Genomic DNA, 27,313 nt, shown 5'->3' on the forward strand with positions numbered 1-27,313 from the left:
GTCATACCACATCTGTGGTGTTCGCCTGTCTTAAACATGGCTGCTAAATATCCACGTCTAAATTACCACAGTGTTTTGACTCACTTTGATTTGGGCTGAGGTAACACCAGTTATCACTGTTGTTTCAGTATCTCTAACTTTAGCACAGTGAGAAGAAAATGATCTTGTGGCATGTTGAGAGCTTCTCCAGTGGTCTGTAACTGGGTTTGAAAGCTACTAAGTGAGTAGTTGGGTTTCAGCAGAAAAGGGCTCCGTCTACTCTAAGGTTATACAACAGTGCCTTCTCGTGAGCGTTTTCATCTTCCTTCCTCTTTTGCATTTGAAATGATCTGGAATTGTGTATTGGATCATTGGCTCAGCTTGCTTTGTTCATCTTGTTATGTATGTGGCGTGTGCATGTATGTGTGTTCGTATGAATTATCATGTGTGTAGAGGCCTCAGTATCAGTCTCAGATACTAAGACTTTCTCATAGCTCTAACTGGAGGGTTAGTCCTCCTAGCAGTCTTGCTCTTGGGATCCTGACTGAGTTCTAAGGCAGAAATTAATAGCAAGCTGCCGTGCCTACACAGCGTCTGTATTGGTTCTAGGCCTTGCTCTTCTTGCTTGTGGGGAAACGCTTTAACTGGGGAGCAGTCTCCCCAGCCCCTGCTTTTGTGTTTTGTGTTGAGACAGGGTCTTACCATATAGCTGTGGCTTGTCTGAAACTCACTATGTAGACCTGACTGGCCTCAAACTCACAGAGATCCACTTGCCTCTGCCTCTGCCTCCTTACAGCTGAGATTAAAAAGCATGTGCCACCACATTGGTAAAAGAGATTTAAAAACAAAACTATTTTATGTCTGTGTGTGTGTCTTGAGTATATGTACACGGACCACATGCCTGCAGGTGAGACTGCAAGAAAGCATCTGACCCTTTAGAGCTTGAGGCAGTTGTGAGCTGCCTGATGGCTGGAAACCCAGCGCTAGGCCTCTGCAGGAGCACCAAGTGTCCTTCTTAACCTTGAGTTAGCTCTCCAACCACCCCAGTGCTCCTCGCTGCTTGGTTTAGTTTTTGTTTAGTTTTGTTTGTTGAGAGATAGGATAGTGAGTTGTCCTCTAGCTCACTATACTGGCTTAAACTCACCATTCTCTCCCCTTAACCTCCTGAGTACTGGAATTATAGGAGTGTGCCACCATGCCAGGGTCAGACCTTTGCAAATGATTAGTCTTATATTCCAATACCCATAGTATAATAATACGGTTTTTGTTCTGATTTGAAATACTATTCTTATGTGACCTAACTTTGATCTGTTCTTACCCTTATGCTTTACTCATACTGGGGTCTTTTGTTTGTTTGTTTGTTTGGTTGGTTGGTACAAAAGTAGGTCTTTTGTGCTTTATATATTTATTACAAATTTTTGTTATGCTAAAGTAGAAAATAAATGCATCAATAAATGTGAAAATGAAAGAATGATATATGTTACTGTTTGAAATGAGATACTTGGCAATTATAATTATTGGTCATTAGAATCATCATAAAATAATTGTGCCTAGGTTGGAGATGACAAAACTGTAAAGCAGTGGAAAATGGATGGACCAGGCTACGGAGAGGAGGAGGAGCCGTTGTACACAGTGTTAGGAAAGGTACAAAACTCATTGAATGGTGCTCGGCCTATGAAAATTCTCTCTCTCTCTCTCTCTCTCTCTCTCTCTCTCTCTCTCTCTCTCTCTCTCTCTCGTTCTCTCTCTCTCTCTCTTTGTAATTCCATAAGGGGGAAAAATAACAGCTGAGAGGGTTTATGTGAATAATTGACCTGCTAAAACAAGATTTAAAAGTAACATTTTATATAATTAAAGCTCTTTGAAGCTAAGGATTATGAGCAGCTCTTTCATTTTCTTTGTAATAGAGTCTGATTTCTCTGTAGCTAATAAATACTGGCTGTATTAGGCCTTACATGTCATATAGGGGCTGCAATGAAATATTTCTTAAAGGAAGACCACAGAAGAAAGAAATTGTAAGATAAATGTTTGGAAAATAATGGCTTAGTTTCTCTCTGGTTTATATTATCATAGATCTTATACAAAGCTAGGAACTTCTCAAAGAAACATGGAGTAGTGTGTGCTTCTTGTATAATCTTACATTTCCAACAAGTTGTTCTCCAAGTCGGCTGGGGCTCAGAGTGACTTAGAACATTTGCCTTACGTGGTTCACATGATGAATGCTCATGGTCGTACACTAAGCAGACACAATTCTCAAGTCAGGTTTAATCTTTAGATGTGTGCATTTGAAAGCCACCTTTTAATTTATTATTACAGTAGTGTATATGTAGGTGATGTTTCAGGTTTCAACAAATTCTCAATATTCTTAAAGACAGATGGAGGTGGGATACGTGTACAAGATAGAAAAATGTCCAGGTGGTAACAGACTAATAATTCCAAAGCAAACTTGATTTCATTTTTATAACATGCCTTATTAGCATTTTACCATACTCTTTTGCCCTTTAAGGAAAGGCTTCAAAGAATTTCTTTGACTTACCCTCAGGGGAGATAGGATGATCCCTTGCCAACCCTGTGACTTTCTAAATGTAGGCAACTCCGTTGCTCAATTTGTGGCAAAGGGTGGTGGGAGAAGAGGAAAGAAGTTTCTTTGTAACAAGAATTTCTTTAAAAAAATTTTTTTTTAATATGCTGATTTAATGACCCTCTGTAACACCCTTCTTTGCTTTTAAAGACAGTGTATACTGGCATTGATCATCACTGGAAAGACCCAGTCTTTGCCACTTGTGGACAACAAGTAGACATTTGGGATGAACAAAGAACCAGCCCTGTGTGCTCAATGAACTGGGGATTTGACAGCATAAATAGTGTTAAATTTAACCCTATTGAGGTAATGTACGTTTTAATAATATGCTCTGCTTATTGTTTGACATGAAATTTATCTCTGTTGAGGAAACATTTTCTATATTTTAATGGTTTTCTAGCATTTAGTAAGATTTCCAGACTAATATGTGTTATGTGAAATTTCAGCTACTCATCAGAGCAGACTCCAAATAAGTTCTTGCCTCTTTTTGGGTTCGTTTTTGAGACAGGCCTAGGATGGCGCAGGCTGGTCTTGAGCATGTGATCTTTTGCCTAAGCCTCTCATTAGTTTTCCTCATATGTGCCCCATGTTCCTATTCCATCAGATGTACTACTGTGCTTTGAGGAAGATGTTCCTTTTCCTAAAGCCTCGAGCGTGAGCATTGAACAAACTGGTCCATGTTTGTAATAATATGCATGACCACTTGTGAGCTGTATGATAATCACAGTTACTGGGTTTTCTTTTTTCTTTATAATCTGAGATTCTTCCTAGTTTCTGCCTAGTCTAAGTGCAGACTTGGAGTCTGCTATTGCATTCTATATTTGTATGTGAACTTAAGGGGGGGGCTGAACTGGAGCTCCAGTGTCAGGGGGGTGTGCTTGGGCTCCAGATCTTTCTCTGATCTTTTTCTGAATACATAACAATAAACGATCCTCATTGGCCAGAAGACTCAGTCAAGATGCTTTTTCTTTTGCCTCAGTAATAATAGGAAGTTACCATATTAATTTCTGTAAGAGAAAATCCTGAAATGCAAATGTCATACTTAGAGACCCAACATGGTAAGAGCGGGAGGAAGACTTAAGCCAGATCTCAGAGTGTACTGGCTGTTCATGGATGCTGTGGGCGTGATGTGCTGCGGGATGGTGTGAACTTGGCCTTGCAGTGTTGCCAAGAGGCAAGCAGACAAGGCTACCCTGCCCTAGCATGTGTCTGTGTTCACATTTTAGCATGAGGCTGCATACAGGTCTAGAGCAGGGACCTGTTATAAGGTTTATGTCATAAAGCCTTTCTAGAACACAAGCAGACCCTCTTCCTGTACTGTCTGCAGCTGCTTTTATACCACAGTGGAAAAATTGAATAATTGCTCTGGGAATCACATAGCCCATAAAACCTAAAATACTTTCTGGCTTGTTATGGAAAAAGTTTGTTGATCCCTAGTCTAGGATTTCTGTCTGAGCCTCTTCACTTCCTCGTGTTGCTTTGGCTGTGGACACGAGGTTGGCCTTGAGAGGTAAGCCGGCTTTACAATGCATGGCCATGGACGCGAGATGAAAACAGGCTACAGATACAAACAATATGTTAAGCGAGCCTCACCACCTGCCTCATCCAAGTCACAATTCTAGTTATTTTAAAATAAGATTGAGTATATCTCTGGTTGTACTTTATAGGTGTATTATGAGCATAAATTGTGATGATATATATGAACATTTTAAACAAGGGTTACTTAAGTACAAGATGGCAATTTGTCATCAAACAGCCGTAAACCAGACAGACAGTGACTTGTACTTTTCGAAGGGACAGACAAATATTTACTTTCCTATTGTGATGAACACGTTAGAAGAGCTAATGACTAACCTTAAAATCATAATTACTGTTCATGGCCTTTCGGCCGTGGTTTTCACACTTGCCATTTAATAGCTCTATGTGTCCGCTGGCTTTTTTTTTTTTTTTAATCTTATGAATTGACTTGGTGATAAAAGCAAATGATTTGCCTGCCTCTCACCCTGAGTTAAAGCTAATGGGAAGGCCAGGGCGGTTGCTGAGAGCAGATAGAGTTGGTCATTTCCTCTATTCATGAATAATTAATTTTCTGTTAAAATGTTAAGGCCTAAAATTCTGGAAAAGCCAGAAGTTAATACTGAGGATTGCCTTATTTTGCAGTATGAAAGTTTAAGTTCAGTCTATGTAGAACTTTTTGCTAATGTCAGATCAGAGTCTTTGTTTTAGAAATTGACCCTGATCTTACCAAAGGTAACATTATGAAAAGCCAGTAAAGGTTAGGTTACAGGGCAACTAAAGGAGATCTTTGAAGCTATTCATTCATTCATTCATTCATTCATAAACATTAGTTTCTGATATTTAAACTGTGGCACACAGTAGGAGTTAGCTAGTTTAGTAAATAACTCTTCCTGTTTTGTTTGCAATAGGAAGTAACATTAGGCAGAAGCCAAGAATTATGGTACCCGGAACCATGAATAAGGAAAAATAGTGTAACAGAGAGTGGGATCCCGAGTTGGAGAGACGTTAGTGGGTAAAAGTGCCTGCTGTGTAAGCATACAGACTGATTTTGGATCCCGGCACCCATGTAGAAGCTGACGGTGATGGCATGCCTGTAACCTACATTAGGGGTGGCGCCAGGGATCCCAGAGATTCACCAGTCAGCCTCCTAGCCAAATGGTGAGCTGCAGGGTGAGTGAGAGACTGTCTCAGAAAATAAGGGAGTCCGTAGGGGGACTGAAGCAATGACTCGATGGTTAAGAATACTTGGTGTCCTTGTAGAAGACTTGAGTTGGTGCCCAGCCCCTACATGGTGGCTCACAGCTGTCTGTAATTTTCAGTTCCAAGGGACCCAGCACCCTCTTCTGAGTCCAGCAGCACCAGGCACACGTGTAGTGCACAAGTACACATGCTGACAAAACAGTCATTCACATGAAATAAGTGGATCCTAGAGGGGATTTGTAGCTGTAAAATGAGGGCTTAGGAGATGGGGGGACGGTTCAGTAGGTAAACACTGGCCTACAGCCACCACCCTGAAGCCCGAGTTTGATTCCAGAACCCATGTGGTAGAAGGAGAGAACTACGCCTGTAAAGTTGTAGGAAATTGAGTGTTAAGGAAATATTGTCATATAGAGCATTTAAACAACTGCCTGATCTCATCCAATTATAATAAAAGCTACATTCTCACATTACAGTGATATTGTTATACTTTCAAAAAGTAACCAGCCTTAAATGTCAAAAGTCAAAATTGTTTACACTTTTGATTCACTAATGCTACTCCTGAAATTTTATGTTAAGGAAACAATTCAAAAGAAGAGTTTAAATGAAGAGTTAAATTTTTACCGAATTGTTATTTATAATAGTTAAAAGCAGTTACTCAGTCTTAAATCGAAGAGCACGAAGAGCAGGTAAGAAAATGGTGTTCTTCTATAAATAGGACACACTGTTATTACTGGAGATTTAACCATGAATATACTTTAGATCGCTGAGATTATGGGTGATGCATTATATTCTCATAAAGTGGGACTGAACGTAACAGCTTAAGGGTTTAACATAGATATTAAAGATAATTAATTTGTACTTTGAATAGACATCATTTGCTCCCAACCCTGGCTTTTAATTGGTGATTGTTTCAATTAATTTTAGACATTCCTCTTGGGAAGTTGTGCTTCTGATAGGAATATAGTGCTGTATGATATGCGGCAAGCTACTCCTTTGAAAAAGGTGGGTTTCAGTCTTGTCTTTGTTTTATATAATTAAGGCATTCTGTATATCAAGTGACTGAAAAAAAATGGAATCAATATTTCATAGTTCTGTTTTTCTTCATATAACTGTTCTCTAACCCCAGATGGTTACCAGTCAACTCTCCATTGATTTTAGACTCTGTTCTTTGTGACTTCCATAATGCTGGTACATTATAGGCATCTAGTTAATACTTAGCAAATAGAAACTTTTGAAGTAAAAGGTACTTGGAGGCGGGGCCTTGATTATCATATGACATATCCATTTTATTCCAAACCGTTTTAGAACTCATTCACATAATGAACTAATTTAATTATATACTGATACTAGTTTGGGTTTTTGCTTAGACAAACACTAACTTGTGGATGAGAGGCTTTTTAGTAGTCATTTTATTCACTGTGGTCATTTCAGGACTTAGATTTCAAAGCTAGTACTTCCTTATGCTGACCTTCAAGAAAGAGAACCACTGTTTGCATATAGAATGGACTTCTGTTTTAAGCAGAGTATAAAGTTGATGCCAAGCATTTGTAGTATTGCTAGAGCAGAAGAAGGACTAGCTATCATTAATGCACCATGAGTCCATTGGCACAGGTCACATAAAAAAGAAAATTATTCCTTTTTTTTTTTTTTTCTAGATGTAGTGGTTCAGTCATTTGCTAGGTGAAGGCAAGATAATCAGGAATTCAAGTTCATTCTGGAAACACACTGAGTCTCAGGCCAGCCTGGGTTTTATAAGACTCTGTCAGAAGAATAAGAAAAAACAAAACATTTAGTAATGTGTTGAAAAATTCGGAAATATTAAAACTAGGAAGAATGAAATTAGTGTGTTCCCAGTTCACTAAAAGTAAAAATTTGGGTTAGAGAGATGGCTCAGCAGTTAATGCTTTTTCCAAAGGTCCTGAGTTCAATTCCCAGCAAACACACGATGGCTCACAACCATCTGTAATGGGATCTGATGCTCTGGTTTGGTGTATCTGAAGACAGCAACAGTGTACTCATATAAATAAAATAAATAAATTTTTAAAATGCATAAATTTAGTTATTCATTTGTGCGATATATGAACTTGTACTGTCTATTTCTTTTGAAAAATGGCGGTATTAACCAGTACCTTGCAGTACATTCCTAGAAGTGAGATAGGGCACATTTTAGAATTTAGCAGAATGCTGGCAAAAAGTTCTAGTTTTCTAAACAAGAGTCTTTGGTGAGTACACACATCTGCATACGCAGTGTCTTAGGGAGTTACATTAGCTGTAGAGTAGAGAAGATGACTGTAGCCTGGCATTGAGTGCACTCAGAATCCGAGCCCAAGTGCATTGCATTCATTTATTTGTTTTAAACAGAGAGACGGTGCTTAATTGGGTTTTTTTTCTTGTTTTTTGATGATGTTATTTATTTTCAAGACAAAATCTCATTAAGTAGCTCTGGCTGTCCTAGAACTCACTGTGGACCAGGCTGGCCTCTGCTCCCAGTGCTGGGATAAATGCGTGCAGCACCACAGCCAGCTTTATCCCTGCCGTAGCATATCATTACAACCTGGGAGGCTGCCCTTCACCTTATGTAGTTCTCTTCACCAAGAAAGTGGTTTTGAAATCATGGAAGAAGTAGTCAGTGGGCAAGTGCCTGAGAGAGAGTGAGCTTGGCACGGTGCCTGTGCGTTTCTCCTTCCTCCTCCCCAGTACCAATCCCACTGCACTGACAAACACTACACGTTACTGGTTATCAAAGGTCTTCTCAGAGCCTGCTTTGTGAAACCTTCCTTCTGAACTTTGACCCTAAGCTCATCGTCAACGTTGTACCTATTATGTTGTCTTTTGTTGCTTTATTATTTGTAGCTTTAAAATTTTTTTAATGTGTGCTTCAGTTTCTAACTAAAGTGTTAGCCATGTGAGGTTAGGGCTAGGCGTTAAGTATTGTGCTGTTGTTTTTACTGCAGTCTGTTCTCAGAAGACAGTCACTGGTTCCTTCCTCCACTGCTCTGCAGTGTGCATATAGAAGTGTTAGCTAAAATCAGGAAAAAATTAGGAAATCTATTCATTTTGTATGTATTAGTTTTGTAGTAATGGGGTAATGTTACCTTCCTTTCCTAGGTTATCCTGGATATGAGAACTAATACAATCTGTTGGAACCCTATGGAAGCTTTCAATTTTACTGCAGCAAATGAAGATTATAAGTAAGGTCTCTCCTTTTAGAAACTTACTCCTAACAAAATGGCTCCGGTACATTGCCTTGTTAATATAATGTGTTTCACTTGGTGAATAAGCTTTCATATGCAGTCATTTGCTAAAAAGAATTTCCCAAGTTGGAGTAGAGATTTTTAGAAAAGATATTTTCTCAGATTTTAGAGTAACTTAAGACAAAGCATCTATGGTAAACCGGTTTGCACAGTTCCTGATGTGCTTGTGTGCCTGCTTGCTGGTTATGGCTGCTTTTATTTTGTAATGCTTCAGTTGGATAGTTAGAGTAAATAAATCATGGCTCCCTGGACCAAACAGAAGAAACTGAATGCTCTCTTATGCAGGCCACTTAAACAATGATGAAACCAGCAGGTGTGGAGGTGCATTCCCTAGCACTCTCGAAGTTGAGGCAGGAGGATTGAGTTTGAGGCTACCCAGGATTATGTGGCATGTTCACAGCCAGCTGAGGTTCTATAGAAAGACATTGTTTGAGAACAAACAAATATGAGCAAGTGATGCCTGCCCTGTGTGTTTAGTTAGAAACGATGTCTCCTTCACGAGGACTGTGACTCCTCAAGTGCTGAGCGTGTAGGTAGACTGCTGGCTGTCGTTAAAGCAGACAGAAAGTGACAGTTCAGATTTTTGCTAAATATTTGCAGATATTTTCTGTGCCTGTAAGAATTGACTTAGCAGCCTTGTTTTGAACCCTGAGATTTTATGATTCCTTCTATAGGGCTTTACCCGTGCTGGCACTGAGCATTGCTGTCTCATCGTCTCTTCACTGTTGTAATCAGGGAAGACTGACAGCCAGAGAGGTTCATCTAGTGAAAATTATGTATCAGTCCTATGTTTTTAATGCATTTTATCATTTTTAAGCACATTCTTAATATAGCTTTTGAGAAGGTACAAGCTTGTTAGTAGGTTTGACCTTTAGATTTTCTCTATTTAACATTTGATCACCAAAGGCTAGAGAGATGGCTCAGCAGTTTAGAGGACTTGATACTCTTGCAGGAGTTCTGGTTTCAATCCGCCTTAGACACCACACAACCAACCGCCTGTCACTTCTGTTTCAGGAATACGCTGCCCTCTTCTGGCTCCTGAAGGCGCCTGCACATATGAGTGTGCATACAGATAAGGACACACACATAAGTAAAAAATAAGTGTCCAGTGCATAGATATGAAAGTGTCACTGGTAGTGACAGCTACTTAGACACAGGACTACAGGGTGCTTTCTTCCCGAACTGAAGCTCTCCCTCAGGATTTCTTGTACTGAGACGAGGCAGATGTGATTCCTTAATTAGCAGTACCCAACTGCATTGAAGCCTTCGCTCACTGTAATGGATGCTTTGAAATGAAATGGTCCTGTTACCATTAAAGGCAGGAAAAGGCAAGAGTAACTCTACAGGATGGTGACCTCGCTGCTGAGGTCTCTAAAGTACACAGTGAGCTAGCTGTTAGCCGAGATAATCCTTTTTCAGAGCCACTTTGGAATTTCTGATCTCCTCCCTTGGCAAGATGCATATACAGTTCCTAAAACTAAATATATCTCTTAAAAGAAGGGCTGCTAGTTTTCCCCAGTTGTCCTTATTTTGGAAATTTTCTTGGTGACTATGATGGTGTACACCTGTAGCCCCACACTGGCAAGGCTGGGACAAGGAGGAGGAGTTGAGAAAGAGCTGGGGACAGGGCTGAGGGCCACACGGTTTCTTCCAGACAACATGGGTCCTTTTGTGCTGTCTCTTTTGTATCTTCATGTTTCTCTTAATATTATACTTTTGAATTAAAACTTAAATTTAGGGCTGGGCAGTTGTGGCACACGCCTTTAATTCCAGCACTTGGGAGGCAGAGGCAGGCAGATTTCTCAGTTTGAGGCCAGCCTGGTCTACAGAGTGAGTTCCAGAACAGCCAGGACTATACAGAGAAACCCTGTCTCGAAAAACCAAAAAAAAAAAACAAAACAAAACAACAAAAAAAAAAAAACTTCAGAGCTACAGCAGGTGATTATTCTGATAGAAAGTAGGCAAATCATTTAAACTAGCTCAGTGATATGGATTTATTGTCTGTAAGAAAAGGTTTAGAATAAAGAATTGCCTGAAGAATTCCCATAACTCAGAACATTAGGCATTTCTGACCACATGAATTTATTTGCTTGGAATTTAAACAGATTTGTATTTTTTTCCTCCCTAGAATGACAAAACAATTGTTCAGAAAAAAAACAGTTTGCTAAAAGAAGAGTATTGTCTCACTCTGTCCTGTTTAGCTCCCAAATAAAAGTAACAGAAACCTGGTATTTTCTTTACAAGCTGCTGGCACTGTGCTGAGCAGGTTCTGAGGTATTCTAACCTCCATACCAGCCGTAAGCCCTGTGTTACTTGAATTCTGAGGCTTGTCTGGTTATTGTGCCCTCAGGGTCACGTGATCATGGCTCCTCTTACCTCATGGCAACCGTCTTCTCTACTTCTCTTCTCTTGTCCTCATGGTCTCTACCTGAGACCCTCTACTCCACCTCAAGTCCCACCTTCCTCTCCTGCCAGGCCCAGGCTCCAGCCTTTCACTGTCCAATCAGAGTTTATTGGGGAGCATTTTTTACAGCATGTTGGTCAGTACAATGTCCATGTCCAGACTGCAGCCAGGTCTTGGGGTATGGAACTTAGCATCTGAATACACAGGTACACAAGACCAACCGCAAAAAAAGAGAATTATTTTTCCGTAGTTTGGGACTTGCCAACATAATCAGGCTCTCCTGAGGGCTGTCTTCCAGAATGCAGGCAGCCAGCTTCTGTCCTCACAGAGCAAACCAGCTCTCTGGCCTCTTCCACATTTGTTTGTTTAGTGGAGGGGCGTTTGTGTATGCATGCATGCTTGTATGTGTGTGCACATGCACAACCCATAATGCTTGTGTGGAGTTGGTTCTCTCCTATGTGCGTCCTGAGGATTGTACTCAGGTCCACCAGGTGCACACAGAACTTTACCCACTGAGCCGTCTCACTGGGACTTTTTTGTTTGCTTGTTGTTATTATTTGTTTGTTTGTTTGTTTGTTTGTTTCTTTCTTTTTTGCTTTTGGTTTTCTGTGATCTTACAAAATGATAAAAATTCTCTGTACCTTACCTACCTTACCTGTATTCAGAATCAGAGAGCTTATTAAGAGGTTCATTATTTAGCTAATGTTCTTATTTTTACTAATATCTTTTGATACTGCATACGGCTAGAAACTTAAGTCTGATATTTAACCATGTTTTGCAGCTTGTACACTTTTGATATGCGTGCATTAGACACTCCTGTTATGGTGCACATGGATCACGTGTCTGCCGTGCTTGATGTGGACTATTCTCCAACTGGGAAGGAATTTGTGTCTGCTAGCTTTGATAAGTCTATCAGAATCTTTCCTGTGGACAAGAGCCGAAGCAGGTATGTGCCCACCAGCCAGCCACTTCTTTTTGGGTGATATAGTCTGATAATCATGAATCTTTTCTTAGAAGGTGGTTGGTTATGTGTACATAATAGACCCATGTATTATGACATGGAATGTAGACTTCTGCTGTATTGAGTTAGGGCAAATCAGGTGGTTTGTTTTATTGACTAGGAGATTATTTCTATATAATTAATCAAGTTAATAAAAATTTAGTTTGATGAAGAGCTTAGATAATTTTTTTCTGAAAGCATTTTTAAAGCAATAAATAATATTCCCTAATATTGTTTTTTATACATTCAATTCCAACTCAGTTAACCAGCCAAAGATTAGAAGAAAAAGCAGTTTAAATTGCTAAACTCATTTTTCTTCCTTTCTAGTTAAGTCAGTAGGTACTGATCCACATGATAAAGTTATTGACAACCATGTTGATTATGCCAATTAAAAGTTTTGAATTTTTTTTTTTTCGAGACAGGGTTTCTCTGTGTAGCCCTGGCTGTACTGGAACTCACTCTGTAGACCAGGCTGGCCTCGAACTCAGAAATCCACCTGTCTCTGCCTCCCAAGTGTTGGAATTAAAGGCGTGCGCCACCACAGCCTGGCGTTTTGAGTCATTTTATTAATGGCCAGACCAACAGCAGGCATGTGCCTCTGGAAAGTCTCTTGGTGACCAAGCTTGGGTACAGCATTTTTAATACCAGTCCCATTAGGACTCATGAGTGGGGCTGTGCTACCTGGCAACCTCTGCTTTCTTGCAAAGCTCAGCAATATATTCTGAAAACTGCACGACAATTATTTTTTTATTTGTTTGAGTTTTTTGTTTAAGTTTTCACATAACCTGGACCATGGTCAGGGTCATGGGCAGTCCAAAGCATTGCCAAAGCAGATGTAGCTGTTACGGGAGATGGAAGGCGGAGAAGCAGTCTCGGCAGAAGTAAATAAAGTGGGGGCAAGATGCCATTGCTGTAGTGAGTCCACTGTGCGCTCAACTGAGAGCTGGGAGATTAGGGCTGAGCCATCGGTCACATGTCTCGTCTGTGAGCATGTTTACTGTCGTTCCTGCTTTAAGATTTATGTTGTTTTCTACAACCTAACTCTACCGCTTATTTTATGTAACGCAGAATAGCATGTATGCATCCATGTAGTATACCATAACAGGTCTTTGTACTGAGGTAATTTATAGAAAGCTGTGGCATTCTAAGAGACTTCAGGGAAATTTTGTACTTTATGTTTTACTTTACTGGCTGACTTTGTGATACTGAGGAGAGCGTGAGCCCTCAGGAGAATGTTCTACCGATGAGTTCTTCCCTTAGACCATTTACTCCTCCTTAAAGCCTGATTCATGTGCTGTGGCTTACAAAGCACTTGCATACACTTTCTCCCTGTTCCTTAGTAATGTTTAGATATCTTCCTAAATGTACACATAAACTAAAGGAAATTGAAGCAATTGTTCCTTCAAAATTCTGATCACTAAGCTTGGTAGCATGTACTCTTGGCACTCAGGAGATAGAAGCAGGAAGATTGTAGGCTGTTTTGGCTTGCTCTCTTGCTGTGATGAAACACCATGACCAGCAGCAGCTTGGGGATGAAAGAGTTTATTTGGCTTAGACATCCTAGTTGGTCCATTATGAAGGGGAGTCAGGGCAGGCACTCCAGGCAAGAACCTGGAGGTAGGAGCAGAAGCAGAGGCCATGGAGGGTGCTACCTACTGGCTTACTTCCCAGTGGCTTGCTCAACCAACTTTTTTATTTAATCACTCAGGACCACCTGTCCAGGGTGGCACCACCCACAATGGCATGGGCCCTCATATATCAGTCATTAGTCAAGAAAATGCCCCCCCCCCCTCTCCCGCACCTGCCTTTAGCTCAGTCTGGTGGAGGCATTTTCTCAGTTGAGAGTCCCTCTTCCCAGATGACTCTAGTTTGTGTCTAATTGATAAAAAGGCTAACCTTGGCAACCCTCTAAAACCACAATAAAACAAACAAAAACTATTGAAAGATTGATAATATCACTCAAAGATATATGAGTACTTATAATGCATATCAAATATTTAAAAAAAGAATATGCATGTGCGTGCGTGTGTGAGTGCATGCATGCATGCATGCGTGCATGCTTATACCCTTTCTTGGTTAAGTGGCCTTGGCTTACTTGACAAAATTGTGATTAGGTGAGAGAACCTGGGGAGTCATTGTAGGTTGTGGGAAAGAGAAGGAGCAAGTGCGCATGGATAAAACGACAGGGCCTGTGTGGGGGGAGGAGGAGGAGCGAAAGGAGCTGGTGTCCGCACTGGGCATGCTGCTGCCGCGCCTACGAGCTTTCCAGAGATTGGAAGAATATTTCTAGAATCTTTCACCTCCTTTTAAAACTTTAAGAACAATCACTTTGGTGGTGCAGTTACTACAGGATGAAGAGATCAGACCATTATAGTGCAGTAGTGAGAATTTAGATCATTATTCCTAATGATAAACTAGCCTCGCTCCTGTAGCAAACGTTTTTGGACCGTCTGGAAGAACAGTATTTGTTTTCTTGTTCCGTTCCTGACTCACACTTTTTTTGGTGAGACAGGGTCAGGACTAGGAGAACAAGCAGGGTCTAGAGTTTAAGGAGTTGGGCAAGTGTCGACCAAGCGTCTGCTCACCTAGGGGACGAACACCTCCCTGAGGCTCTCTCTGCTGTCTCTTGTCTCTTGTCTCTGTTGTCCAGGCCGAGAGCCGAGAACTCCTTCTCCTTCCTAGGTGGTCAGTCTGCTTAGCCAGAGTTCCGTGTTCTAACTTGTGATAGTTGTGTCTGTCTCCCGTCATTACCAGCAGACGCTTGTCATCACTGTTTGTCATCACAGATGTGATGAGTCAGATGCACACTAATGAGAATGTTCTAATGGGTTCAGTTATCACTGCTCATTCCTCCTGGGAAACCTGTGATGTTGGTCCTTAGGTGCCTCCTGTATGGCCCCACAATTCTTTGCACAGTTTATAGTTTCCTACGAGAGTCTCTACTTGTAGAAGTGTAAAGAATCAAAAGACCCCATCATTTATTTGGCACCCACTCTTCTAAAGGTAACAGGGTCATACTAATACAATGCGTAAGCCTATTGTATTAGCTTGTAAAGGCCTGAGGTACATAGGGATAGCTCAGGAGCCCAGCAGCTGCGTTCAGGATGAGTTACTCCAAAGGTTCTAATGCAGGTCTGGCTGGAAAGCTCAGCTGGCTCCACAGTTGGGGAAAGGAGTTCTTACACAGCATCGCTGGAGAACTGTGTCCTGTTGTCGTGTGGACATACAGTCTTAGGCGTGGCACTTCTGCTCATACACGTCCACCTGCTGGAGAGCCAGCTCCAGTTCATTTCCCTTGGTCCGCCCTTCCTTTCCCTCATGACAGAACCTGTGTGGCCAGCCTAGGCAGTGCCTCGCATGCCTGTATTTTAAGTGTTTACACTTGAAAGACTTTAAAGTGGTTGAAGTTCAGTCTTTGGTTTTAGGTATAGTTTTGTTTTGTTTGAAGAATATCTTGTATTCCAGGCTGGCCTTCAACTTGCTAACCAAGATGACATTGAGCTCCTGACCTGCCCCTCCTTCCCAAGTGCTGGGATTACAGGCATGTACCACCATGCCTGGTTCTATGCAGTGCTGCAGAGAAACCTAGGGCTTCATGCCTGCAAGAAAGCTGTCTCCCAAGCCCACGGAGTAAATTTGGGGGTGGGCTATATAGATTGTGCTGGCCCTTGAAAAGTAAATTTGTTATCGTTGTTGGAAAAACTTATCTATTTATTGTGTGTGTACATGTTTGTGCACCTGGTGTGCTGTGCTGTGCTGTGTGTGCTGTGCTGTGTGTGCTGTGCATGTGGAGGTGAGAACCACTGTGGGACTCAGTGCAGGCCTTTCCACAATGCACGTTTCAGGGATTAAACTCAATTCACCAGATTGGCAGCAAACTCTTTTACCCACATGTTTTTAAATTTCAATGAAAATAGTATTTGGAAGTATGTTTCTAGTGAGATTTTATTCAGTATTTACTAAGCAATAAAAAAAAAAAACAGTGGCATTCACATGAGAAAATAAATTATTTTTTACTATTTTAAGTTTTTGAAAGTGTCTCCTGATACAAATTTTAGTGAACTTACTACATCTAGCATATTGCAAAAGAGATTAAGAACTATATAGTTCACCACTAAGAAGAATTTTGAGTTGCTTAAATGCCTAGCCATAGAGTTGACTGATTTCCTTGAGCAAATAATGTTTGATGGTTACTGAAGCGTCATTGAATTTCCAGACGTAACTAACTCATGCCACCTTGGGAAAAGTGTTATGTGTGTGGCAAATGCTTTTAGGAAAGCAGCGATAGTAAGAGCTCAGCATGTAAAACGCAGGACATTGTAGGGAAGAAAAGGTCTCTCCCATCCAAGCTAAATTTTATTAACCGTTTTCCCCTCTTTAAAAATAACAGTCTTGAAGTTTTAATGTTTCATATATATCTTAGAAGCCATGAGCAAGGCCAGTTTGTGAGTATACTTAGGATTGGTCTGTGAACGTGGGTTATCTCTGATGTGGTTGTCCTGTAGTTCTTACCTTACTGTGCACCTGAGTCCTTCCTGTCATACCATCTGCATCTGGACTCATTTTTTCTATATTTGGAATTAAGAAGTCTCATCTTAATTTCTTTGACCTTTTCCTTGTTTGAAATGCTCTTCTTAACACTTCCCAATATAGTTTCTTCTGTGCATTCACTTAGCATGGTTCACAACATTTCCAAATAGGGATGACTTGACATAGCCGTTTATTAAGTGATTCTTACCTCAGCCTGTCAGACACTTTGCAGCCCTCCCTGCACTTTCACACCTGTAAATAAACTCACACTTCAGTTAGGCTCGGAACAGTGTGCCCAAGCAAAACTGAGCGCGGGGCCGAGTACTCCAGGCTGCTTTGTGCAGGCCATTGCGTTCATTTTATTTTCCAATAAAATATCATTGAGGAGAGAGTGGCTGCTGATCCAAATTAAATTGGGGATGAGTAAATAGTAAGAAAAAGCTGCTTCACTAAACTTCACTCCAAGTGGATCAAGGACCTCCACATAAAACCTGACACACTGAAACTAATAGAAAAGAAACTGGGGAAGACCCTAGAGGACATGGGCATGGGGGGGGGGGGCGGGGGAGTTCCTGAACAGATCACCAATAGCTTATGCTCTAAGATCAAGAATTGACAATTGGGACCTCATAAAATTACAAAGTTTCTGTAATGCAAAGGACACTGTTAAAAGGACAAAACAGCAACCATCAAATTGGGAAAGGATATTCACCAACCCTACATCTGATAGAGGGCTAATATCCAATATATACAAAAACTCAAGAAGTTAGACCCCAGGGAACCAAATAACCCTATTAAAAAATGGGGTACAGATCTAAACAAAGAATTTTCACCTGAAGAAATTCGGATGTCCGAGAGGCACCTTAAGAAGTGTTCAGCATCATTAGTCATTAGGGAAATGCAAATCAAAACAACCCTGAGATTTCACCTTACACCAATCAGAATGGCTAAGGTCAAAAACTCAGGAGACAGCCAGTGTTGGCGAGGATGTGGAGAAAGAGGATCACTCCTCCACTGCTGGTGGGATTGTAAGATGGTACAACCGCTTTGGAAATCAGTCTGGCGGTTCCTCAGAAAACTGGACATGACACTTCCGGAGGACCCTGCTATACCTCTCCTGGGCATATACCCAAAGGATTCCCCGGCATGCAATAAAGACACATGCTCCATTATGTTCATAGCAGCCTTATTTATAATAGCCAGAAGCTGGAAAGAACCCAGATGTCCCTCAAAGGAGGAATGGATACAGAAAATGTGGTATATTTACACAATGGAATACTGCTCAGCAATTAGAAACAATGAATTCACAAAATTTTTAGGCAAATGGTTTGATCTGGAAAATATCATCCTAAGTGAGGTAACCCAATCACAAAAGAATACACATGGAATGCAATCTCTGATAAGTGGATATTAATTAGCCCAGAAGCCCTGAATACCCAAGGCACAAATCGCATAACAAATGACTCCCATGAAGAAGTATGGAGAAGGTCCTGATCCTGGGAAGGATTGATCTAGCATTGGAGGGGAATATAAGGACAGAGAAAAAAAGGAGGGAGGTGATTGGAGAATGGATGGAGAGAAGAAGGTTTATGGGACATATGGGGAGGGGGTATCCGGGAAAGGAGAAATCATTTGGAATATAAACAAAGAATATAGAAAATAAAAATATTAAAGAAAAGAAAAGAAAAAGCTGTTTCTAGCTAGCCGGGAGTGGTAGCACACTCCAGTAATCCCTGCACACTGAGGAGGCAGAGGCAGGCTGATCTTTGAGTTCAAGGCTACCCTGGTCTGCAAAGTAAGATAAGCCACAGCAACATAGGAATCCTGTTTCAAAACAAAACGCAAAACCAAAAGAGGAGGAGGAAGAAAGGAGGAGAAGCCAATTTTTGTGGAGGTTTTTGGTTTTTTTTTCCGAGACAGGGTTTCTCTGTATAGCCCTGGCTGTCCTGGAACTCACCTGTAGACCAGGCTGGCCTCGAACTTAGAAATCCGCCTGCCTCTGCCTCCCAGAGTGCTTTGTGGAGTTTTGAATGTATGGTTTTGCTTAGTGTATTTATATTTTTATATTTCTATTATTAAATTATAAATTCTTTTAGGCCATCTGTTTGTTTGTTTGTTTTAATTTCCAAGCACTTACAATAGAACCAAATTAGTTAAGTTCCATGAAAATACAATGAATTGACATTAATTTGTCCTTTTATACTTCCTCCAGACACAAAAGTGGTTTTCTGTTTGTCAGTAGGCAGTAGTTAAAGCAAATCTCTTCTACAACTCCTAAAGATTAATTCCTTTTATACAGGGAAGTGTATCATACGAAACGCATGCAACATGTGATCTGTGTGAAGTGGACTTCCGACAGCAAGTACATCATGTGTGGGTCTGATGAGATGAATATCCGCCTGTGGAAAGCTCATGCCTCTGAAAAATTGGGTGTGGTAAGACCTGGGTTTCCTTCATTGCTACAAAATCAGGTTGCGATTTTATTGAATATCATTGTTAAGAGTTTTCTGAAGTACTTAATTAATCAGGTTAACAGCTTTGTGATGGAAAGTTAGCAGCTCAACTAGGGCTTGTTGGTACCTTTTTTTCCTACCAACACCTTCAAGGCTAGGGAGTTGGCCCATTTGGTAGAGTGCTTGGGAAGCAAAACCCCTCCCTCCCCTTCCCCTTCCCCTCCACCTCCCCTCCTCCCCTCCCCTTCCCTTAGGGTTTCTCTCTTCCCCCTTCCCCCTTCCCCCTTCTCTTTTCTTGTTTTTAAAAAGCCAGATGTATCAGTAGGCCTGCAGTCTCAGTGTCATAAAGAAGATAGGAGTGTCCCTGGGGCTCGCTAGCTAGAGTGGCTGGCCAGCTAGTTGAATTGGACACCTGTCTCCAGCAATGAGGCGGAGAGCAATGGTGGAAGATCCTATGTAGACCTTGTCCTTCACGGGCGCCTACTGTGTCTGTGCACACACAGTGCACACTGACGCCACTGGGGGCTCCATCATTTGTTTTCTTTGGTTGGATGGGGAGAGAGTAGAATGTGAAGTGTGGATGGACACCTCTCCTGTTGGTTACAGCAGTAGTGACTGGCCATGCCCAAGGCTGCAGGGCCGGGAGATCATCTCATGCCAAAGACCTCAAAACCCAAATTTAAAATAGATTCCATGAAATTGCAGCTACATCTGGGCCGTAAGATAATGCTTGACTTGTGGTTTTTGTCGTTGATATTTTCTAAATGCCCACTTTACCGTGTGGACTGTGCAGCTTGTTTATTTGAGAAACGAGTACTAAGAAAGTGATGTTGGTTTGAAATGATTTCTGGCAGGAAAGTCAAGGAGCAGTAAACAATACTCAAAGGAAATTCTATGTTCAGTTCAGTTGTCATTAGTGTTCACTATGTCGCAGTCTCCATTCATAACAGAATGTTCTATTTGTTTCATTTATTCTTAGCATTGTTAAACAAAACCTACTTATGGGGTTACATACTTTTTTTATTTTCATGTAGTTAAGATTTTTACCAAAATCTGAATTGACTGCACTGGATGTCTTTTCTGTAACTTGTGCCCTGTATGCTCACCCTGTGAGGGCTGCACCAGCCCCGCCCTGCCCTGCCCCGCCCTGCCCTGCCCCGCCCTGCCCCGCAGCTCCCCAGCCTGCTGCTATTTACCTTCTGTCCTCTGTTTACATTGTTGCTGTGCTGTCTTCAGAGCAGCAGGTGCTTGCAGAGTGGTATTAAAGACTTTGTGAAGGTCCACAAGCTCACTGGTGATTTTGTTTGTGTGTAGTAAAAGTTGAGTTTTGGGGAGAAGGGGGAAAAGGTGCTTCCTAGATTTTTACACTCAAGAAAACTATAAAAGATACCAAAATGCATTTTTTTTTAGCTTACATCACGAGAAAAAGCAGCAAATGATTATAACCAGAAGTTAAAGGAAAAATTTCAATACCACCCGCATATAAAACGGATTGCTCGCCACCGACATCTACCGAAATCTATCTACAGCCAGATTCAGGAGCAGCGCGTGATGAAGGAAGCTCGTCGCCGAAGGTATGTGTTGAGACAGTTGACTCTTCTTACCTCAGTACTCTGAGCTGTCTGCCATCTCTCAAATCTGGCTGCACCATCATCAAGCCGAAACTTTCTCGGAAAGGAGTGGCCTATAAGCTGATGTACTGCACACACGCATGAACGTCTTTTCTGGGCTTTCCTTACTTTCCCCAAAAAGAGGGAGACATAATCTCATAAGATTATGAAAGTTTCATTATTTATTTTTGAGAACGGTTGTTTAAAGTACAAATGAAATGAATGAATAATCAAAAAAAAAAAAAAAAAATCCCCAAACCCACTTCTCAGTTGGAGAAACAGATCCATTGTAGAGGAAGTACCTGGGGCACAAGCCCCTGGGCTCAGTCGACAGCATGGGTGAGGGAAATACTCATATTTTAAAACATGTACATGATTTTAAAATGTATTTGTTGTGCTTGTTTGGGCAGCAGATATAGTAACTTTGGAACAGTGCAGGCATAGCCCCTGGGAAACAAATTCATGAAATGTTCCACTTTCAAACATGACTCCCCTCCCTCCCCCTCCTCCCCCCCTCCCTCTCTCTCCCTCTCTCTCTCTCTCTCTCTCTCTCTCTCTCTCTCTCTCTCTCTCTCTCTCTCTCATAAGTGAATGTGCATATGTATGTGAGCACCTGTGCAGGCCAGAGGCCAAGGTCAGGTACCCTGCTGTATGCCCTTCCACCTTACCGTTTGGGAACATCTCTCACTGGTCCTGGAAATCACCTACTTGCTAGACTAGTTAGTTGGCCATTGAACTTGGGAGAACCTCCTGTCTCCATATCTCCAGTGCTAAATTTACTGACACATAATGCGAAAAAATCAGTTGTAGCCAGGCAGTGGTGGCATATGCCTTTAATTCCAGCACTTGGGAGGAAGAGACAAGCAGATCTCTGTGAGTTCAAGACCAGCCTGGTGAGCAGAGCCGTGCCGGGACAGCCAGAGATGCACAGAGAAACCCTGTCTTAAAAAACAAAAACCAAACAAAACAGTTGTAATATAGCTGTTATTATGAAATACTGAGTATTTTCTAAATGAATTCAAAGAAGCTGAGCATTGTAGCATAAACCTATAATCCCAGTACTCTGGACCATGAGTTCAGAGCCAGTCTGGACTGCAAAGAATAATTTTAAAAACTCATATTTAACCATCATTTCTTTAAAGAATTCTAATGTGTTTATTTGAAATCTAATGTTTTGTTTTGTTTCTTGAGGTAAGGGAATCACTCTGATTTTTAAGCTAGTTTTGAACTTCTGGGCTCAAGTGATCCTTCTTCCTCACTCAACGCCTGAGTAGCTGAAGAACTAACAATTTGAATCCAAAGCAGAACTTCCCCTGGCCTCACCCTTTCTCCTATAGAATACACTCTCTGGAGCCTGATGAGTGCAGTGTGGAAGTGTTTAGAGCTTTTGGCTTTTGTTATGGGTTACTGTTGGGACTTAATCATATTTATGTCTCTTAATAACTGTCTGTGGTATTTTTAAACTTAGTAAAGGATGTTAGGTTTGGGGGGCTTGGTTGTTTGTTTTTTTGTTTTTGTTTTTTCTTGAGACAGTCTCCAGTGTGGTGGTCTTACTCAGAGATCATCCTGTCTCTGACTCCTGAGTGCTGGGATTAAAGGCCTGTATCACCACATCTGGCTCAAAAGCATACAGCACTAAGGTGTATTCCCAGGTGGTCTCCCATCCAAGTACCAGCCAGCCTAAACCCTGCTTAGCTTCTGAGATCAGACAAGATCAGGTGCCTCATGGCCTTAGACAGTGTTCATTAATATGAAACCAATAACAAAAGTTGAATGTAATGTTTTCCTTATTCTCATTAGGAAATTCTTTTTTACATAGTTCTTCTAGTGAAAGAAAACGCTTTATGATTTAATTTCTTTTGGCCGAGGTAATTTATTATATACTTGCTCATATTTTATATATTTTATTTATTTCTAGGGAAATGAATCGTCGTAAACATAGCAAGCCTGGATCTGTGCCAATTGTGTCAGAGAGGAAGAAACACGTAGTGGCGGTTGTGAAATAATGTTTTGTCTTCCTACCAAGCTTGATATATAATTATTTGCTACTTTTGATTTGGGAACTCTGTAAATAAAAGTCCTGGCTCTGTTTTAATAGTAAACACTGCAGTTGTGAGTTTTTCTTTCCTTTGCACTGCCTGCCTCAGCTCTCTCAGCTTTTCTTACTTATACGTTGGCTGATCTAAAAGCTGGTTGTACAATAGCAAAATCACCTGTTGGTTTATTTGTTGCAGCGTAACGAATGAAACCTTGGTATGTTTGCCTGGTGTCTTGTCAGCATTTAATACTACTGCCATGTGGAGAAGTGCCACCTGCTGAGTCACTGGCCCTACCTCCTACTACAGCCTGGTTTCCATAGTGATATTTCTGCACATCACAGAGCCTGAGTAGTCAGAGACACGAGCAATTTCCTGTAATTCAAGCCTAGAGTAATCTGGGCATAACATGATTCTGACCATTTTTGAAATGCCACTTTTGGTGTTCACGATCTCTTGTAAGAAAATGTACAGATAGGTTTTCCCAAGTTACATTGTCAGAGTAGAACTTGAAAGGAGTAAGGATGGTAGTAATGAGAAATTGCTTAAGAGATAGAAGAGCAGAAGTAGAGAAGACATAGAGTTGCCTGTGGATAGTCTTGCCGTGTGACCAGTGTGACCCTTCTCTTTAATGGAAACAGATTGGGTCATGATCTGTCATGGGTGTAAACAATAAGGTAATCAGGATGTCTTTGGAGAGCATCTTGGGCCTTTTGAGTAGTTAATTCAGAGTTAAAGTACTAATGTCTTTGATGGCAGGGACTTTGAAGCATGATGAATCTGTCTTTGCCAGTATTTAGGTATTGTGAGTAGATAGATAACTTGTTTATTGAATGAGTATTTTCTGATTTCATCAACCTGTGTTGAATCCTAGCAAGCATGTGCTCACACATGTGTATGTGACCTTGTGTCCCCCACCCCCGTTCGTGTGCCTGTGTCTGTGTATAATTTTTAAGTCAAGGGCACTACCAGCTTTATGCTTGGTTTTCTTCATGAGCACTCAGGCCAGTGTCTGGAAATGAACTTGTTCTTTTGCTTCAAGCCTCAAGGTCATCTCTTGCATTCTGTGTTTGAATAGCATATCTACCACCTACAGAGATTCTCAAGAAAAAATCCTGTACAAGGCATTATTAATAATTGTAACAGTAATATCTGTTGACCTGCTGGTTTCTAAACAGTGTGTCTTACATGCACTTACTTGAAATTAATTTACCTCGAATTCTCCTAAGAGTCCCCAAAGCAAGTTGTTATTATAGTTCCTATAGTCTTCTATTCAATCTACATAATCTGATGGGGTCAGCCTCAAAGAAAATAAGTAATTGCAGAGCATTATATCTTTATAAGATAATACAGCAGCACAAAAGAAAGGCCTACCTGCTGAGGAAGAAGCGAGCCCTCCAGAGACAAGCAGTGGGTTGTTTTGTTTTTTTGTTTTGTTTGCTTGTTTTTTCTATTCATTTATTCACTTACATTTCGATTGCAGCCCCCTCACACAGTCCTCCCCTCCTCAGAGAAGGGGGACTCCCCACCCCTATACCAATCCACCCTGGCACATCCTCTCCTTCTGAGGCCAGACCAGGCATCCCAGTTAGGGGAACAGGATTTGACAGGCAGGCAGTGGAATCAAGGACAGCCCCCTGCTCCAGTTGTTGGGAGAGCTGTATGAAGACCAAGCTGTACATGTGCTACACATCTGAGGAGGGCCTAGGTCCAGCCCATGTGGGCTCTTTAGTTGGTGATCCAGCCTCTGGGAGGCCACAAGGGTCCAGGTTGGTTGACTCTGTTGGTCTTCTCTTGATATTACTTCATGTTCTTTTTTAAAATTTAATTGTTTTTTTTATTTATTTTTATTTTTTTAATTTTATTCGATATATTTTTTATTTACATTTCAAATGATTTCCCCTTTTCTGGTTCCCCACTCCCCCAAAATTGTTTTTATTTATTCACTTTACATCCCAGTCACTGCCCCTTTCTGGTCACCCTTTCCTACAATCCTCCCTCTATCCCCCATCCTCCAGAAGAACAGTGTTTATCAAATGCCTGCTGATTCTGGCCTTGCAGGGATGCTTAAAAGTGGAGGAAGGATGTTTTCAAAGTAAACTGAAGACCTCTCCAGTGTGTTCATCTAAAAATTGTTCATTAAAAAAGAAGGAAGGAAATGTCTTCCATCAATGCCAAGTTATTAGAAACTTCCTGTTCCAGGTCAATATATAAAGTTTGGATTAATACTCTTTCTCCAAAGAGAGAAGGGAGTTAGGTTATATATAAATGATTTGCTAGATAGTAGAGATTAATGGATCAGAAAGCTCAACGTGCAGGAGACTTAGAGCTGAGGGTAGAAAGCATAGGTAGAGGTGGTCAAAAGACAGTGAACCAAGTTCAGTGTCTATAATCACAGCCTCACGCTTTGCAGAAGAGCAGAGAAGCCTAGTCAGAAAAACAGAAGGAGGGAGGGAGAGGTCTTTGGGTCTTTATCCCATAATACACCCCACCACCAACGGAGAAAGTCCATTTTAGGGCCAGCTTTCAGAGTAAGCCTAGATGGGCTGGAGATGTGGCTCAGCTGGTAAAATTCTCACCTGCGTGCATGAGGCCCTAAGTTTGACCCTCACCACAAAACTAAGTGTGGTGGTACCTGCCTGCAATTCCAGGACGAGAAAGGTGAGTGCAGGAGGATCAGAGAAGCTTGGGAAATGTGGTGGAAAGTACTTCAAATATCAGCTCACTTGGGGTCATGACAGAGAGAAATGGGGAGGGAGATGGAGGGAAGAAGGGAGAGTGAATGTCTATTACAACATAAAGATAAAAGCCATTTCTAGTTAATACATGGTTCGAGACATATATTGGGGATCATTCTGTTACAGTGACTGTTTGCCTTGAGGGAGTTTTAGAAATCTATGGGAAGGAGTGGCAGAACCCCAGGGATAGGATTTCAGTACAGCTGAAGCAGACACTACTGACTGAGCTGAGTCCTGCATACCCTACCTTTGCCCTCTAGATACTGACTCCTGGTCTCTAGTTCAGCTCTGCATGATTCAAAACAGTTACCTTAGCCTGACTTGGTTTTACTTTCCAGCTGTGGTGACCCATTTCCAATCCTGAGGGGTTAAACTGCTTATATTTGGAGTTGGGCCCTTAAAGCAGAGTTACCAGCTGAGACATCTGGTCCTGGCCACTGATTAGCATGACCTAGAACAAGCTGTATATGGGCAGGCGAGCCCAGTACACTTTAGCTAATCACCAAAATAAATAGCAACATAGTGATGAAGAAAAATGTGAAGGTGCCTGGGATGGCTTGGCTGGCGCTGGTCAATGCTAAGTTGGTGAAAGGTCATGTGAAGTGCTGGCCTTAGTACCTTTGGATGACCTGTTTTTCTAGCTCGTTACCTAGGTCTCTGGATATGCACCTGTAAATACTTTCCTAGGTTCCTTCTGGTCTCTGCTCTTCCTAACCGATGAGAAAGATATAAAGGTTTGAGATCCAGCACCCCCACCCTAGGAGTAGACCTCTGTTTCCATCCTTTCTCCATTCAGCTCCACTTGAGCTCCTCTTTTCCAAAGCTGCTTCATCATGGCAGTTAGCCAAGGGCAGGTCTCTTGCGTCATGGACTGTGCTTGCCTCATCTAGCTGCTAAACTGAACAACCACACAGAAACCCTTTCTTGTGCCATCTCCCTTTCTACTGATGAGCCTTGGAAGTTTGACCAAGCTTGTGAAACCACTGGACCACGCTGTAATCATTCTCAGTAACCAAAGGCCCCTTTCCCAGCACTCTGTGTGCCCAATAAGGACACAGCTTGCAGACTTCATAATTACCTGAAAGGAAATTTTACCTTTATCCTTTGCAGAAATAAAAATGAAAGTGGTGGAGAAATGAAAATAATGTGATAATTCCCTTAATAATTAAAATTGCCAAGGAGTATACACTGAAATACTGAGCTTGGCATGATAGCAATCGTGTTCCTCTGAAATTATTATTCTCAAAATTTATAATCTTAAACATTCATTTGGGTTTAAAAGTACGGATGGAAACCCAGATACAAAAGTTTTAATCTCAGACATAACTAAGTCAGAACAAATAGGTTTGGGTTTGGCACTAGTCTCAATTCTATTTAAAAAAAAAAAATGGACCAGAAGACTAATTTGTAAAAAAAAGCAGTCTTAATAATTAGTTTTCTTTCCAAGTGAAATGTAAAGCTTTGAATAGCGTTACACAATCTGGATTATAATGAATGAATTCAGCTTCATTTGTAGTAAATTTTCTCATCAGCCATCTGTGTCTTTCAAATTGCTGTTCCTCATAAAAATAAACATCAAACATCTCCTACAGGAGATTGCATCTTTGAATTATTTTACTTAAGTTTTGATTAAATAGAGTAAATAAGACAGAAGAAATTAATGTTCCAAATATGTTTATAATCCATAATAACTAAGTTGCTTCTAGTTACCCTCTCTGAGACTGTCACATCATATGTAAAATGTATCTATACCTTTATATACATGGAGATTTCTGATTTAAAAATGAAACTTTCTCAGTAAGTCGAAATCTTGATGAAGTTGCTTGCTTCAAGATAAAAGAAACAAATCAGTGTCTAGGTACCTAGGATAGTGTATAAGTTGGCCAATGGAGGAACTGTTCTTAATTAAAGCATCAGGTTCTGGTTTCCCTTCTGTCCCTCCCTCCCTCCAGCTCTTCCCATGTGCCTATCTTACCATGTGCCTATCTTACCATGTACCTATCTTCCCAT

General features: G+C 41.1%; 1 protein-coding gene across 1 annotated transcript in view; it reads left to right on the top strand.

Annotated features, from left to right (window-relative positions):
• Nucleotides 1-22,631, top strand: part of Dcaf13 (DDB1 and CUL4 associated factor 13) — a 30,399-nt gene extending 7,768 nt beyond the window's left edge. The window contains exons 4-11 of the mRNA XM_052160944.1: nucleotides 1,534-1,623; nucleotides 2,711-2,866; nucleotides 6,203-6,280; nucleotides 8,387-8,469; nucleotides 11,718-11,882; nucleotides 18,766-18,901; nucleotides 20,330-20,493; nucleotides 22,448-22,631. Coding sequence (XP_052016904.1) covers nucleotides 1,534-1,623; nucleotides 2,711-2,866; nucleotides 6,203-6,280; nucleotides 8,387-8,469; nucleotides 11,718-11,882; nucleotides 18,766-18,901; nucleotides 20,330-20,493; nucleotides 22,448-22,535 — 960 coding nt within the window. The 3' untranslated portion in view covers nucleotides 22,536-22,631. The remainder of the gene's footprint in view (nucleotides 1-1,533; nucleotides 1,624-2,710; nucleotides 2,867-6,202; nucleotides 6,281-8,386; nucleotides 8,470-11,717; nucleotides 11,883-18,765; nucleotides 18,902-20,329; nucleotides 20,494-22,447) is intronic.
• The last annotated feature ends 4,682 nt before the right edge of the window (nucleotides 22,632-27,313 follow it).

The sequence above is a fragment of the Apodemus sylvaticus genome, chromosome 17 (genome assembly GCF_947179515.1).
Source record: "Apodemus sylvaticus chromosome 17, mApoSyl1.1, whole genome shotgun sequence".
NCBI classification, from domain to species: Eukaryota; Metazoa; Chordata; class Mammalia; order Rodentia; family Muridae; genus Apodemus; species Apodemus sylvaticus.